The sequence below is a fragment of the Typopeltis vanoorti genome, chromosome 8 (genome assembly GCF_054136105.1).
Source record: "Typopeltis vanoorti isolate ZY-2024b chromosome 8, IOZ_Tvanoo_1.0, whole genome shotgun sequence".
Lineage (NCBI taxonomy): Eukaryota > Metazoa > Arthropoda > Arachnida > Uropygi > Thelyphonidae > Typopeltis > Typopeltis vanoorti.
Window position 1 is genome coordinate 44,671,422 of NC_143556.1, and position 16,798 is coordinate 44,688,219.

Below are 16,798 nucleotides of genomic sequence, written 5' to 3' on the forward strand. Positions count from 1 at the left end.
ATAAGGAAAACTAAATCAGATTATGAGAGAAAATTAACTAAGCAGGCCAAAGTAAATCCAAAAGAGTTTTTCGCTACACAGCAAGTAAGAGAAAGAATGATTATGGAAAGATAACTTTATTCATTGCTGATGGTAGGAAAGTGACAGAAGCAGAAGAAATTGTTAAGTTACTAAATGATCTAAGTGATCACTTGGCAAGGATATATCATCCAGGTGAAAACCTTGCAGTTACTGATATGACAGAGGCTTATGTGAGAATTGAGGTAGATGAACTGGAGGTACTCAACATATTGAAAAATATCAATGTGAATACAGCAGTGGGATTGGACAGTATGTTAGCTCATCTGCTACAAGAATGTGTAACAGAACTGGCAGTGCCTGTAATGAAGTTGTTCAATCTAAGTCTCAGCTCTTGCAAGGTTCCAAATGAGTGGAAAGAGGGTAAGATAGTTTCATTACATAAAGGTGGCTCCAAGAACAGAAGTAACAAATTACAGATAAAGTGCTAGCCTGGTTGGCTGAATGGATACACACCTGCTCTTCAACCCCCCAGATCATCAGATCATGGGTTTTGAATCAGATCACAGGCTTGTAAAAATGTTAGTAAAAGCCATTCTGGACGTGCTTGTATAGCTCCTTGAGTTTTAAAGTCTTGTATTTAAAAAAAAAAAAAAAAAAAAAGGTAAAATCCAGCAATGGGCAGATAGTAATACGATCCTCTATAGTGAGTAGCATGGCTTAGTAATTTACGTTTTGTAATAGAGTGACAACTGAATTATATAACGGAAATGGCTATACCATGATACTGCTAGAGTGCCTCAACTGCTCTCCTGCACTTCCACATCTCTCTCATTCTGATGGTACCACTGTTAGTACACCTAAAGATAAAGCTGACCTCCTGGTATCACTCTTTTCCTCAAACTCCTACATCGATGACCAAGGGAAATCTTCTTCTACCAACTTGGAATCCAAACGCCATATGCCTCCTTTAGTTTTTCAACAAAAAAGAAATCAGAAAACTACTAAAAATGGATACTAAAAAGTCTCTGGTCCTGGTGGCATTTCTCCAATTGTGCTCCACAATTAACACCTACCCTGTATCATCTCTACAATATAATTTATGTATAATATGTGGTACTTATAAGTACCAGTTATTATACATAATTGGTACTTATCCCAATTTATGGAAGCAATCTGATAACCATCCTATTCCTACAAAGGCTGATAGAGGTCAACCATCAAACTACCAACCAGTTGCCATCACCTCAGTCCTCTAAAAATAATGGAGGAAGTCATCAATAGCCAATTCCTCCACTACTTGTAGGCCCACCAATTAATGCGACCACTAGTACAGATTCCGCCATTCAAGATCCACAGCTGACATCATAGCTTATATCACCCATCACTAGACATGTGCCATGGATAGGTTCAGAGAAATTTCAGCAGTCACCCTTGACATTTCCAAAGCCCTCAACTGTGTGTGGCATTGTGGCCTGCTTAATGAATTGCCATCATTTGCTTTCTCTGCCACTCTCCGTAATTGGACAGTGAGCTTTTTCTCTAGTCATTCTCTGTGAGTCATGGTAGATGGCTTCCTCTCTTTGAGCTTTACCATCAATGCTGAAGTGCCTCAAGGCTCTGTCCTATCACCTGCTCTCTTTCTGTTGTTCATAAATGACCTACTCGCAATCACTACTAATCCTATTCACAGCTTTGCTGGTGATAGTACTCTCCACTTATCTAACTCATTCAACAAACCATGCAGTACTCTGATATCCTAGGCCACAAGATCATCTACAACCAATGCCCTAAACATTGATCTTCATACTCTCCTTTAATGGGACAAGGACAACCTTGTCATGTTCAGTGCCACCAAAAAAAGTCTTGCTTTTTTTTTCTCTTGCAAAAGAAATCTTAACTCACCTACCCTTATCCTCAGTAATACACAAATCACCAGACGTGATCAGATTTCTCTGCTTGGACTAACGTTTACCTCCAGTCTCTTTCCTGGCATAAACCCATCACATCAATAGCCTCCTCAGCATCTAAGAAACTAGGCATTCTCTTTCGCTCAAAAGGCTATTTTACACCCAACCAACTCCTAACTATATACAAATCTGCCCATGCTTAGAATACTGTTCACATGTTTGGAATGGTGTGCCTAAAACTTTCCTTAAAATACTTGATGCTGTCCAGAGGTGAGAAGTTAGGCTCATTGGTGATCCCTCTCTTACAGATTCACTTCAACTTCTACCTTACAAATGCTGTTTCAGTACTTTGTCTATTCTGCATTATCTGATCAACATCAGATAATGCAGAATAGATCTGTGTTATGCATTCTGGTCCATGATGCTAAACGTCATTGACATAGGACATCCATACTAAAAGTTTGGGTGTGGCTTTATAATTACTAAGCTTGAAGTTTTTAAAATTCTTGCATTAGGGTAATGAACTCTACATATATGCATATACAGAATTTGATCAGTGTAACTAAGAATTTCTTCTTAATACCTTCAGACCACGCAATTTACCTACAAAAAATACTAGTTGTGGTGGCGGTAGATGGCGTTGATGGAGATGATTGGTAGAGGTTCGGTGTAGTGTGGAAACAGTTGTATAGTAGGTGTCCTCCTGCAATGAGTGTTTAGACTCCTTGGAGGTGTCACGAATAATAATAATTTGAATGCAGTGTTTCAGTGAGCTCCATCATTGCAGTCCCTCATCTGTTGTATTTTAGAATGTTGCATATGTGTGCAAAATCATTTAAGTCTGTTGATCAAGAAACAGTTTCACTTTTTTGCATCAAAATGCAAATCCTCTTTTAAGTCATCTGAAATGCAGTGAAGTGCCTTTTGGTTGGAAGGATCTAGGTTTGAATCCCATCTAAGAATCTAAGATGTGAAGAACCTTGTTAAGTGCTTTTCAGCTGATGATGAGCTAGCCAGTCTTGAGGTGTGTGTGTGTGGGGGGGGGGACACACACAGTTTTTTCTTCCAGAAATTAAGGTTCTTTTCATCTCACAAAACAACCAAATTGGCCAGAAAAATGTAACTGAGAGACATAATACACTGGCTGCATAGCCTTAGTTGTTTCAGAAGTAATTCTAAATAGTAGTATCCATTTATTTCATCTGATAAGAATGATCAAAAACACGACCCATACAGCTAAATTCATTTGCTCTTCTGATTCATTCTTACAGTATGAACTGATAACCATAGAAGAAACTAAACCAGTAGGAATCTCAACCATATAGTTGGTTGAGATTCCTACTGGTTTATCGCATAATCTGAATCAATAAACATCAGAAAGAGAATCAAATTTGTATTTCTTACATTAGTGTAACTTCTAAACAGCCAATTTATAAACAGATAACTGTGTGTTATTCATTCTGTATAAGTAACATGTGGATACAGTTAAAAGAGAGATTCCGTTACCGATATATCTTCATTGTATTGTTTATTTTTTTGATTTCTGTATTACACTGATGATCTAATAAGTGAATTGAAATATCTGTAGTTAGCCAAATCTCAGATGACACAATTTTCAGACTATCTACAGAGACAGAAAAAAAATAGAAGTTTCATATGCCCTGCTAAAGATAGATCTCTTATTATGGACACAGAAAGATCAGCAGGAGTTTATCTTCAAGAATATATGGATTATATCTAGTTTTTAAAAATGGGTAATCCTGCTTTAACTGATCATGCTATACACAAATTCTTATACTGTAAAATATTAAACTGAAAGCAAATTCTGTTGCAATAAGAACATGATACCACTTTTTTTTTTATGAACACTCCACTGATTGATTACATAACAGTTGCAAAATTTTTGCAAGGGAGTCTCATTAGTAATGTAAGTTAACAATTGGTCAGTTGCAGTGTTGCTTCCATGTTCTAATAATTAATTGGTGCATGCTCTTCTTCTGTAGTTTTATTTTTGACAAGTTGTTTACCTGCATTGTTTAATGAGACCCCTTGTAAAAATTTTACACCATGTGCAGATCTTTATTTTTGCTCTGAGGATTCTGTTATTATAACAATAAAACATTAGTGGAGTTACTGATAAGAAGCACTTTTCTAAATGTATTTTGACAGTTTCAATCTCCTGATTATAAATAATATATTACTAATGGATTTTTGAATTCATAACTTATGAATTATTTCTTAGGGTCACAGTCTTGTCTTATAAAAATCTGGATGACTATAAGGCTGCTCTAGCAGATCTTGACAGTTCTTTAAAGACATTTGTGCCTAGTTTGGAACTTAAGGTAATTAAAACTTAATAGGTAGGCTCTGCAATTCATGACACTTTGTAAAATCACTGCCAAAATTGTTTTTATTTAGTCATTGTTTATCAGTTAATGTATATATGACATGTCCTTTCCTAGTGATAATAAAATAAATGAATTAATAATAATAATAAAAAGTAATAATACAGTGACATTCAAATAAAAAAAAAGTTTAATAAATCTATGCTTTGATTGTAACATAACTACACAAAAACATCCTATTAAATTGAGCAGTGTGTCTATGAATGTAGCACATTGTATTGGAACTTATAATGTTGCTTGAAAGTAGTCACAGAAATCCTAAAAATTCTAGGCAATATGTCTTGAATCCAATTTATATTGTCAACATAGGTATAGGTTGTGTAGCTCAGTAGAAGTGGCATTTGCACTCTACAGCGCTTGACTGCACGAAGAAAGACATAAGTTCGTGTCTAGTTGCCAACTGGAGGAAAATTTTTCTAAGCCTTTTCTCGACCGGTTCCTGAGTTAGTCGTTCTCTGGCACGGGCAAGTAGGTTTTTTCTCCCAGAAACCTTTTTGGCCTGTGAACCCAAGAAAATCAGCCATTGAACCCACACTAATTTCAGACATTAAAAATATTGTGCGATAGAAATATAAGATCTGATAATGTTGGAGTCTTGACAAGTAACAGACTGATTTGGAGGAAAATTGTAGATAGGAAGTTAGTAATGTTGTAATTTTTTCATGCAGTACTGTCATATCCTGTACACCCCTTGAGGGTACATGGCAGGAATTTGATGATGATGATGATGATGATGAAAAATATTGTGTTGGGTTAGAGACCAAGCGATGGTGACACTTGCTGGCCTTCTTCACTGCGTACCGATTAATTAGTGATAGCCTTGGGCCAACTATTGCTGCTACCAGTGGAGATTGAACTGCCCACTCAGTCTCCAAAAGTTAGATAGGGCTAAAACAGCCCTGCCTATTCCCTATACAGAAACAAAAAGGCATTAGTGATAAAAAAAAATAATAGTAAAATAAAATAGGTATAGAGCATTTAGAATTTTTTAGCTTTTGTTTTTCACAGCTTATTAAATAATGGATAGCCTATTACAAGATATGATAATGATGCATACATTATAGCTTAAAGTTTCTTTGACAGTTAAAAAGTATTTAATTCTACCAGATGTTTCTTTTTTTTTTTTCATGATATTTGATGAATCATTATCTGAATGAAGCCAGTCAAAGAAATGGAGAACCATCAAATGCAAATACAAATTTGTAACAGTGATTTTATTCCATGAAATATATGTTATTTACTAATAGTCATAATTACAATAAAGAGCGAAGAGGCTATTTTTTTCGGCGACGTAAATTAAGTTAAGGAATAATAAATCCCTCATTATTTCGAAGCCGAATATGAAACTCGAAGATCGAAATCTAAGAGTTTCATGCCAAAGAACTTCCGACGAATCCAAGTGTAAGTCAACACCTGGTAGTACATCTATGCTTTGATTGTAACATAACTACACAAAAACATTGTATTAAATTGAGCAGTGTGTCTTGAATGTAGTGCATTGTATTGGAACTTATAACGTTGCTTGAAAGTAGTCACAGAAATCCTTAAAAATTCTAGGCAAAATGTCTTGAATCCAATTTATATTGTCAACATAGGTATAGGGGGCCTGTGTAGCTCGGTAGAAGTGGCATTTGCACTCTATGGCACGAAGAAAGACATCCCGTCCAAGACGTCAGGAACCTTTATCTGGTCTCTTTTATGTACTACCAGGTGTTGACTTACGCTTGTACTTGCCGGAAGTTCTTCGGCATGAAACGCTTAGATTTCGATCTTTGAGTTTCGTATTTGGCTTTGAAATAATGAGGGATTTATTATCCCATTAATTTAATAGTCATAATTATTTCTGAGCTAATTTATAATTTTAATTACATCATTTGGCATACCATTGTCATTAAACCTATCGAATTTTAAAAATTTTTCGAAACATTAGGTTTTACATACAGCAAGCTCTCAATTAATTCACCTCCAATTAGTGTGTCATTTTTTTCTATACCCAAATTCAATTATTGTGTCTATATACATCTTAAAAATAAATGTTACAGATTTTAAAAAATTTCTATCTATACATTTTTAGCCATAAAAAATGTATAGATAGAAAATTTAAAAAGAACTGTTTTAAAAAATTACTCACCAGGATGAAATAATTTAGTTACCGATTTAAAACGTTTTACAAAGTTATTTTTTAATGGCATACTTCACTATTTCCATATTAAACATGGGACACTATGTTCCACATTTACTGCCAAAATTTATGTCTTCTACTAATTACATAGCATTTTGCTAATCATAGCTCGTGCCACTTTTGCAATTGTTTTCTTTACTTTTTTTTTATTTTAAAGTATTTTCCCAACTTCATCATGAGTAAAAGAATTAGTGAGCAAAACAAAAAAGTGGAAGTGTGAAAATGATTCGAAAAGTAATCTCATTGGAAGAAAAACTTGAAATAATAAAGAAAAATGAACGAGGCGAGTCTAGAGCAAAGATAAGACAAGAACACAAAATCGGTAAATCATGCAGAGTTGTGAATGATTGGTGTGGTGTCTGCAGAGAATTTGAGTGTGTTTAAAGCACAGTATGATGAGCTGTGTGTTTGATAAAATGACCTCCTAGATGAGTCTTTGACTTCATGGAGTCTTGGGTAATAATAATAACTATAAGAGCAATTTTAAGCAAAACTGCTGAATACAAAGAGAAAAGTAAGACTATTTCAAGTTCATCATGCATGCAGACCACTCGAAATCAAAGTATTATAATGATTGAATTAGAGAGACTTCTTTCTACATGGATCGAAGATTTTTTATTTATTTATTTATTTATTTTTTTATTATTCCATGGTATTACACCAGATCATAGAGGTCAAGTTCATGTATTTTATGTAGCACCTTTTCTGGGTTGTTATAGAGTTCACATTTGGAAATATTCATACAGTTTAGCAAATGCATTGGTGATGCTTCCTCGATGTTACAGATTTTGTAGGTGGGGAAGACTTTTATGCCATTGCTAAACTTGATTGGTCTTGTGTGGCCGGTCTTGAGGCGAGAGATCGTGGTAGTGGCACTGCGATTAAACTTGGAGTTGATGGTAGCACCTGGATTTTATGCTGAGTACCAGTGGTGAGTCATGTCCTGAAGAATTGTTCTTTTTATGTTTTCTTTTTGGGTGGTTTTAAAAATATCGAAATCTGTGGTATCACTTGATGTTGCGGCCATTTTTGCTACATCATCTGCAGTTTCGTTTCCCTTTAATCCCACATGGGATGAGATCCATTGGAAGATTATTTTGGAATTCTTATGTAGTTTGTGTATGTTTTTTGCTATGTCTCTAAGTATTTCTTGATGACTAGTGTAGCAGTTCTTAATAGCTTGAAGGGCTGCTAAAGAATCTGTGAAAAATATAATCTCCTTCGGGTTTTGTTTGTTCAAATATTGCAGCGCTGTGTTAATGGCTATTAATTCTGCATGGCATGAGTTGCATCCAATGCTGTTAGTTGTTTTTAGTTCTATATTATGAGAGCCATAGATCAGTATGCTACTCCCAGAATTGCCATTTTGATTTTTGGAGCCATCTGTGTAAATCTTTATTGAGTCAGGTCCATATTCCATTATTTTTGAAAGTGCTAATGATCTCAAGATTTCAGGGTTTTCTAGGCTTTTTTCCTCATGTTTTCCCTATTTCAGAGTTGATAACTATATTTTTCCTGTCTTGATTTGGAGGAAATGCTGGGTATTCGGCTATTTTATTTGAACAATCCAAGGGAATTTTATTTTCTATGATTTCATGCATTGTTGATTTTTTTTCTTTATTCTGTTTGTTGGTTTCCAGTTTTTAAAAAGTTCACTTGTTCTATGATTTGCAAGGTTGGCTCTTTTTTCTACAAATTTGGTAAGATTTTCTTGCCACTTAAATATGAAAAGTATCTCAGGTAAAGAGTGGGGAGCTGATGCTAAAACCTTAAAAGTCACATATACCTTTATTATCTGTCCCATAATGGAATATCCTTCACCAATCTGGATGCAAACATCACATCATCCAGTTTAGACAAGCTTATAAAAATTCAGAAAAATGCAGCTAAAACCATATGTGGACTAAGGAATACAACTCCTGGATCGAAGATTGTAACCAAAAACGGATCCCACTAAGCACTGGCCTTATTAAATCAAAAGCATTAAGTATCTTTGCAATCTTGAGAGAAAGGGCTATCAATGATGGTAAAGAAGAATTCCATGCTAGTGCTGGGTGGTTTGAGCTTTTCAAAAAAGAAATAGCCTACATAATGTTCTACTCACAGGCAAAGCTGCAAGTACAGATAAGGAGGTGTCTGCAAATTATTCAGAGATTTTGAAGAAAATTGTGGAAGGGAGGGGTGCTATCATGACCAACAAATATTTAATGTCGATGAAACCAGCCATTTTTCCAAAAGGAATTTCCAAAACTTTTCTGGCTAAGTCAAAGAAATCTCAGCCTGGTTATAAAGTTGCAAAGTCGAATGAAATTACTGCTAGCAATATGCGAGCCGTTTGGAAGTTCATTTTTCTACATTGTGCAAATGATTTTAGAGGCTTTTCAAATAAATCTAAGTTAATTTAAATCTCATTCTGAGAAAATGAGTCATTCGACATGCTAAATTTAGATGCACAGCAGGTAGATCCTGAAGAATACGAAGAAAATTTAATCACTAACTAGCCCAAACCGATTTCATAGAAACAAAATTTTCTAAGTATTGCTGCTTAAAAACCGAAGTTTTTAAGCCGCAATACTTAGAGACTGACTCTGGTGAAGAGAGAAGCAGTAAAATTTGCAGAAGAGTAAAATAGGCAATAGGGCCATAAAGTCAGTTGTATGAAAAAAGTTGTATCAAACAGAATGCCTGCAAAACTACGTTAGCTCAGTTCTTTGTTAAAAAGTAGAATAATAAATTTATATTCTGAATATGTTTTATTGTCTTTCAGCTTCATGATTTTCCTTTAACTAGACCCTGAGACATATCTTAATTCTTTTATAAAAAATTAAGGGTGGAGAAAGAAATTTGAGGAACGAATTATACTTTTTCCCATAGGTTATTATATTTGATTAGTGTGTTTTCGATTAATGCGCCTGTTTTAAAAAGCGCATTAATCGAGGGATTGTTGTATATACGAGGGTAGTCTGAAAAGTTCTCGGCCTAACAATGAAAAAACAAATTTATAATTTCAAAATTATTTTTATTTTTCAACATAATCTCCCTTAAGACTAATACATTTATTTCAATGATGCTACAGCACTGGTATCCCATGGTTTCTCAGTAAGATCTGCAAAATACCCCTCTACAGCTTCAATCATATCTTGATTCAAAGAAAAACGCTGACAGCGAGGAAGAGTTTTAGTTTTAGGAAGAAATGGAAGTCAGAGGGGGAGGCCAAATCTGGGGAATAGGGTGTGTGTTCCAACAATTCATAGTGCAGATCCCTTAATTTTCTCATTACCTTTGTGGGCAGGTACATTTTCCTGATGAAAGATGATTTTTTCTTCTGCAAACCGGATCTTTTCTCACAAACTTTTTCATCTAGTCTGGTTAAAAGATCGGAATAATATTCCCCAGTTATTGTTTTATCCTTTTTAATAATTAGTAAACAAAATGCCTTTAGCATCCAAAAACACCGATGCCATGACCTTTCCTGCTGATGGAACCGATTTTGTCTTCTTTAATTGCAGAACAACTGGCTTCTATCTGCTGTTTTGACTGCTGTTTGGATTCTGGTTTGTAATGGTGAATCCAAGTCTCATCCATAGTAATCAATCGACACACAAAATCAATTTTATTCTTGTTAAAATGCTCCAAGCACTTTTCAGAGATTTTCATGCGAGTGCATTTTTGATTTGCTGTGAGCAAGCACGGCACCCATCTTGCTCAAAGCTTTTTCATTTGCAATTCTTCATGCAAAATATATCCTACACTTTCTTTTGAAATGCCTATAGTCTCAGCAATTTCATGCACTCTGACTCGCTGGTCATCCAATACCATATCGTGCACTTGATCAATGATTTCTGGTGTTGTTACACTTTTTGGACGTCCTTCACATGGATCATCTTCAAGACTGGTACTCCCACATTTAAACTTGGCAGCCCATTTCTTAATTGTTGAAAACGAAGGAGAAGAGTTCCTAGAAACTTTTATGTACTTCGAATGAATTTCTTTTGGTTTAAACCTTCTCTTACAAAGAATTTTATAATTGCACGATACTCAATTTTATCGATTTCAAGGGATACAGACAACACTTTTGCTTCAGACAGCTGTATAAAACAAACTATTTGGCAGAATGACTTGTAGTTTCACATGGATGCTTATGACAGATGTACCAAATTAGAAAAAAAAAAAATCTCTTGCTAATAGTGTTGCCATCTATGGTCGATGCCAAGAACTTTTCAGACTGCCCTCGTATAGTAAATATCATTTAAAATGTTAGAATATATATTATTGATTATGTAAAATTGTATGATCTCATTAATGTTGATTATGAGATGTGCATCATTACATACATTATTTTTGCCAAAAGTATTGAAACATCCAAGAAATCCATATAAAAATCAAAATATTATTTTTAATAAGATGTAAGCGCACTTTTTTCTGTATCACAGCATTTAGTCTGCATGAAAGTTTGCTTTCCATGGATTTCTAATAAGTTTCATGGGAACAAAATCAACCTACATTCTTCATTCAAGACTAGTTCTATAAGTGGTATTAGTCTCCACCAATGATTTATCACATGTTGTTCTACACTTACCAAGCTTTTTGTGTTTATTTCATCTCAGAGGTGTTCATTTGGGTTTAGATTAGGTTTGTGAGCTGGCTAGTCCATTAGAGGTATGTTGTTATCCTCTTTAACATAGAATTCCATAAGTTCAGCATTTACACCTCTCTTATTTATCACATGGCATCACTGATAAAAAAAATCATTGAACCAGTTTCATACCACAAAAACAGCTTCAAACTATCATACTTCCAGCATGCTTTATGGTTAAGATATTATAGTCCTGCTTATACACTGGGTAGGCCAATACTGCTAGATCCACTTTTTCTCATTTCAGTGAAAACAGATGATAGCAAGTCTAATCACAACATCCTACTCATTTCCAGTATTGAATACTGGAAACTCATTTCCAGTATTCTATTGTCCTGTTCTGTTATTAAGTTCTACTCCATCTGCTGTTTATTCTTTGCAATATATGTGCTTTTGATGAGGTATTCTAATACTTTTGACAACATATTGTTGATTATATCTCCAGATTGGTGCTTGATAACAGTGCATAAGTACTGTTAAATAATAAGTAACCTTCATTTAGTTTTGAGCAGGATAAAAATAAATATCACATTGAAAAAAAAAAGATATATGCAAAAGTTCGTATTAATGGAATAACTTTGAAACATGAACTGCAAAGCAAAACTATTGTTTAGTCACTATCATGGTGTAGACCAGGGGTTCCCAACCTTTTTGTTTCCTAGCACACGTTCTAAAATGCCGGTAGGGTGATGGGCACCATCTATTTTTTCAAGCAAATTTTTTGAATTCTTTTGTTAAATGAATACATACAAAGTTTACATTAGAATCAAATGTTTTATTACTTAAAAGTTTACATTATATAAAAATTTAAATATATATATATGTGTAAGTTAGTGTTATCTTTGGCATTGCATTTCATTAGCCAGTGCTTCATAATTAGAAGAATATGATGATATTCCAGTTCTTAAACAATCATCAAGATGCTCATCAGTGAGTCGTGATCTATATTTTGATTTTATGATATTCATGGTTGAAAACAATGATTAGCAAAGGTATGTAGAACCGAAAAATGATTTTATCTTGTACACTGCTCTTTTCAAGAATGGAAACTTTTTTCTATCCACTAGATTCCAGGAGTTTTCATCTGTTATATGGGATTTTAGCGTAATGTCATTCTGAAGATCCAAACTTTCTAACTCCAGTTCTTCAGCATTTACTTGAAGAAGCTTTGCAATGCATGCAGCTATTTCCATTGTATTTACTTGGCAAGCTAAAGGATTGATTAAAAAGGAGATCATTGGCTCGATGATAGTAAATTCCTTAAAATCTCTTTTCAAACTGTTCTTTAAGCACTTGAAGATGTTTAACAAATGGTGACAAGTGAAATTCACTATTGCCTACCATTTTTTTCATATTTGGGAAATGAACGGGAGATCCCATCTGTAGGTGTGATATCCACAAATCCAGTTTTGCTTTAAATGAGTTTATGGAGCCTGTCATTTTAGCGACATATCTATCTTTTCCTTGCAACTCCAAATTTAAAGAATTCCATTTTAACACTGACTGGGAGGAAACAATATGTTTCCTCCCAGTCAGTGTTAAAATTATAGGTTCGTTGTCTTTTACTTGATTCACTCATTTTAGGATTAAAAATCAAAATTCAAAAATTTAAGTACAAGACTTCGTTAAAATTATGTGCATATAACTAGCAACAAATAATGAACAACTTCGAATGCGCATCTACTTTGCATCGTATGCATTTAATACTGGTCATGTGTCATTAACGCATGCATCATATAGCATGCCATGAATTGTTGCGTGATTATTTAAAACTATATGGCACACGGTTGAACAGCGGCAGACACACACAAATTGGTCGATGGGTGCCATGGTGCCCACAGGCATAGGGTTGGGAATGCCTGGTGTAGACATTTCCATGATCTAATTCTGCTGTTGCTTTATTATAAAATGTGAATAAATTACTAAGGCAGGACCTACCTTTTTTCAAAGCAATATCTCCTGAATGTATTCCTCTTGAATATTTCTACTACTTATTTCCTTTTAGTCTTTCAAAGTAGTTTCTCACAGCATCCAAAATATCTTTATCATTAACTTTTGTGTTACTTTTTTTTTTTGTCATGTCTAATCCTTTTATAATAATTTATCCTCCATTTCTAGGCTTTTTTCATACTCTATGATATATAACTTCTTATCAGCGTTTTCCAGACTTTTGTTGAGCTACTTTTGCACAGAGCATCATGTTCTTACATTTTTCTGAAGATACTTGCTGTTGTTCTGGCCAGGAACTTATGATATGATCTCTTCTTTTCCATGCTTTTAGCTTCTTTAGTCCACCGAGGAGTTTGAATTTTTTTGTTGCAAACAACTTCATCATATCTCAGAGCTGATTAATCAATCAGCATTATTTTCTTTATGTTTGTTCCACTGGATCTTAACATTAGGCTCTTGTTTTCAAACTCTTTCATTCACAAAAAACTTTTTTCACCCTTAGTATCATTCTTTATATAAATATTTTAATAGGTGATGTTTTAAAAAAATAAATGTTAATGCTGTGTTGTCAAAACAAAGGTGTTAATTCTTACTACATGGACCTTACACATAATTTTACAGAATATGATTTCCTGTACTTCTCGTCTTCCTTTCCTGGCACAGGCCAAGTAGCCTGTTCCGAACTCAATTCCATCTTTTTAAGGGTCTTCCTCTGCATTGGATACCTTTTGGGTGGTAATTTAGAATTTATTTAGGTATTCTGCTTCTGTTCATTCTCAGTGTTTGTTCTTTCCAATTTTCTCTATAGTAAATAACTGTTTCGTGAACTTGGAATTTCATTTAATTCCAAGTTTATTTCTGATTTCGGTGCTTTTCATTTTGTCCATTACTGTGACTCCTTCAGTTCTGTGCAAAAATTTCATTTTGGATGATTCAATTCTTTTTTCATCTGCCTTTTTTATTGTCCATATCTGATTGCCATAAAGTAAGGTAGATTTAGCTACTGTATTGTAGATTCTTATTGTGTGTGTTTTCGTACATAATTAGGTTTAAAAATTTTATTTATAATGCCTGTTACTTTTAAAAAGTTTGGTAGCTTTGGTTGTATATCAGCTTCATTTTCATATGACATTGTGCATCCTAAATATTTTAATGTATTTATTTGCTCTGTTATTTTGTTTATTGAAATGGAAATAAAAGTTAGAATTGAAATAGCAAGAAAAAATTTTCTCTTGATGAAATCAACACTGTGTAACCGCAGTTTAAACTTAGAGCTTAGAGTACGCATGGTTAAATGCCATGTATGGTCTGTACTGCTGTATGGTGCAGAAACTTGGACCTTGAAGACAACATCAATAAAAAGACTTGAAGCCTTTGAGATGTGGTTATACAGACGAATGTTAAAAATCCCATGGACAGCAAAAACGTCTAATCAGGAAGTACTGAAACAAATGGGGAAATCACGTGAACTTTTAGATAGATACCATAAAAAGAAGGAAAACTGCATATCTTGGTCACCTACTTCGTAATGAAAAATATAAGATACTTCAATTGATTATAAAAGGGAAGATAAATGGAAGAAGAGGACAAGGAAGACAAAGAAAATCTTGGCTGGCAGATATCAGACAGTGGACTGGTATGAACTCTGAGAGACTGCTCAGAATAGCTGAGAATCGCTCAAAATTTGCCAAGGTGGTCGCCGACCTCCGATAGGAGATGGCACTCAAAGAAGAAGATTTTGTTTATTACTGTTTTGCTTCTTATTGGATTAGCATGGATCTTTGAAGTCCATGAATTTTGTTTTGTATGTTGATATTTATACCATATGTTTTTATCAAATTATTTAGACTGCATAATGATTTTTGTAGTTCATCTTTATTGTTTCCATGGATTATTTGGTCATCTGCAAAAAAAGTAGAGTAGCTAATCTCTTGTTATGATTTATCTTGAATCCTCCTTCATTAGTTACCTTCCATTCTTTTATGATTTTATCTGTGTATATATTAAATATATACCTGTGAAGTCAGCTCTGCACCGGGAGCAGAGCTGACTACTACCAGGTTCGTCCCCAGGTGGCGGATCGGGGAACAGCCTTCAGATATGGAAGCTAGCTGTGACATAAGCTGAACAATCTGGCGAATAAGCAGCCGTGGACTAACAGTGACTGAGCTATCAGGGCATGGGGGAGCAGAAGGCAATTCTGTCGCACTTAAAGTCTCACAAAGCCCAACGACAATTTGTGACACGGTGAGTAGTGCCGCCATTAAATAAGCACCTGCTGGGGCCACTGCAGCTGAGAGTGGGAAGCAGCATTGTCAGTACTAATATAAGGTTGAAGCCAAATATTGATGGAAAAGCTTGTGATCAGAGATTTGCAGATGGCAATATGATTATATTTTGTATGTCTGTAATACTGTGGAGCAGAAAGCAAATTTAGAAACTACTGCTTTACCTTATCTCCAGAACAACCAACATGGCGAGCAAACTCTTACAATTGGCCCTGAGTTCCTGGCGGCCCTTAAATGGGACAGGGGTGTGAAGAATCTCCAGGCTCAAAATGGTGTCCACTTTTAAAATAGCAACTTGGAATGTCAGAAATCTATATGAAGTTGGCAAATTAAGAAATGCCACAAGAGAAATGAAGAGACTGGGTATCCGGAATTTGCGAGACAAGATGGCCAGGATCTGGAAAGTTTCAACAAGATAATATGACAATGTATTACTCTGGGAATGATGAGAACAAACATGGACACATGCCATAGCTGTAATAGTAGATGAAGAAATCAATAAATCAGTAATAAATTGGATTCCATTTTCTGAGTGGGTAATGCTGTTACAACTTAAGGGAAACCCTGTTAACATAAATATCATCCAAGCTTATGCATCCACAGCTGACAAAAAGTGAAGAAGAAGGTGAAGAATTTTATGAATACTTAAAAGAGCTTAAAAATCTAACAAAGAAACATGAAATAAACATAGTGATGGGTGACTTCAATGCAAAAGTGGGCAGGGGAGGGGGATGAAAAAATTGTTGGAGAACATGGTTTAGGCACCACCATTAAACAAGGAGATCGCCTTGTTCAGATAACCGTCATAATATTGTCAGAAATCAAATTGACTATATACTGATAAATAAAAGATTCTACAATAGTATAAAGAGCGCAAAGACTTATCCTGGAGCAGATATCTCATCAGACCACAATCCCATTTTGTAGAAATACGTCTTAGATTAAAATCAGCCAAAAAATCACGAAAGAAGAAAAAGAAAATTGATGTATAGAAAAACTAAAAGACCCAAAAATAAATAAAAGAGCCAAGACAGCTTAACCTTCAATTACAAGAGATATAGAAGAAAATGAAAGAGTGGAATCTCTTTGGAATAGCTTAAAGAATGTCATCATAACAACAAGTATTGGAGAAGTAGGTTATGTGAATAATGTAAAACAACAAGAATGGATGACAAATGGGATTCTTTCTTTTATTGATACATGAAGAATGTACAAAAACAAAGACCAAGCCAAATAGGTTTTTGTACAAAGGAGCTATACAGAAACACATAACATCATCAAGAAAAAAATAAAAATAGCAAAGGAAAATTGGATGAAAAATTTATGTACTGAGATTGAACTGCTTCAGAAGAAACGTGACCATTTCAATCTGTATAAGCAAATCAACGAAATTTCTGGAAAACTCAGAA

General features: G+C 34.5%; 1 protein-coding gene across 3 annotated transcripts in view; it reads left to right on the forward strand.

Annotated features, from left to right (window-relative positions):
• Positions 1-16,798, forward strand: part of Swt1 (Swt1 RNA endoribonuclease) — a 368,135-nt gene that overhangs the window by 323,821 nt on the left and 27,516 nt on the right. For all 3 annotated transcript variants that reach the window (XM_090396646.1, XM_090396647.1, XM_090396648.1), the window contains one exon: positions 4,171-4,270. In XM_090396646.1, the coding sequence (XP_090252772.1) occupies positions 4,171-4,270 (100 nt within the window). The remainder of the gene's footprint in view (positions 1-4,170; positions 4,271-16,798) is intronic.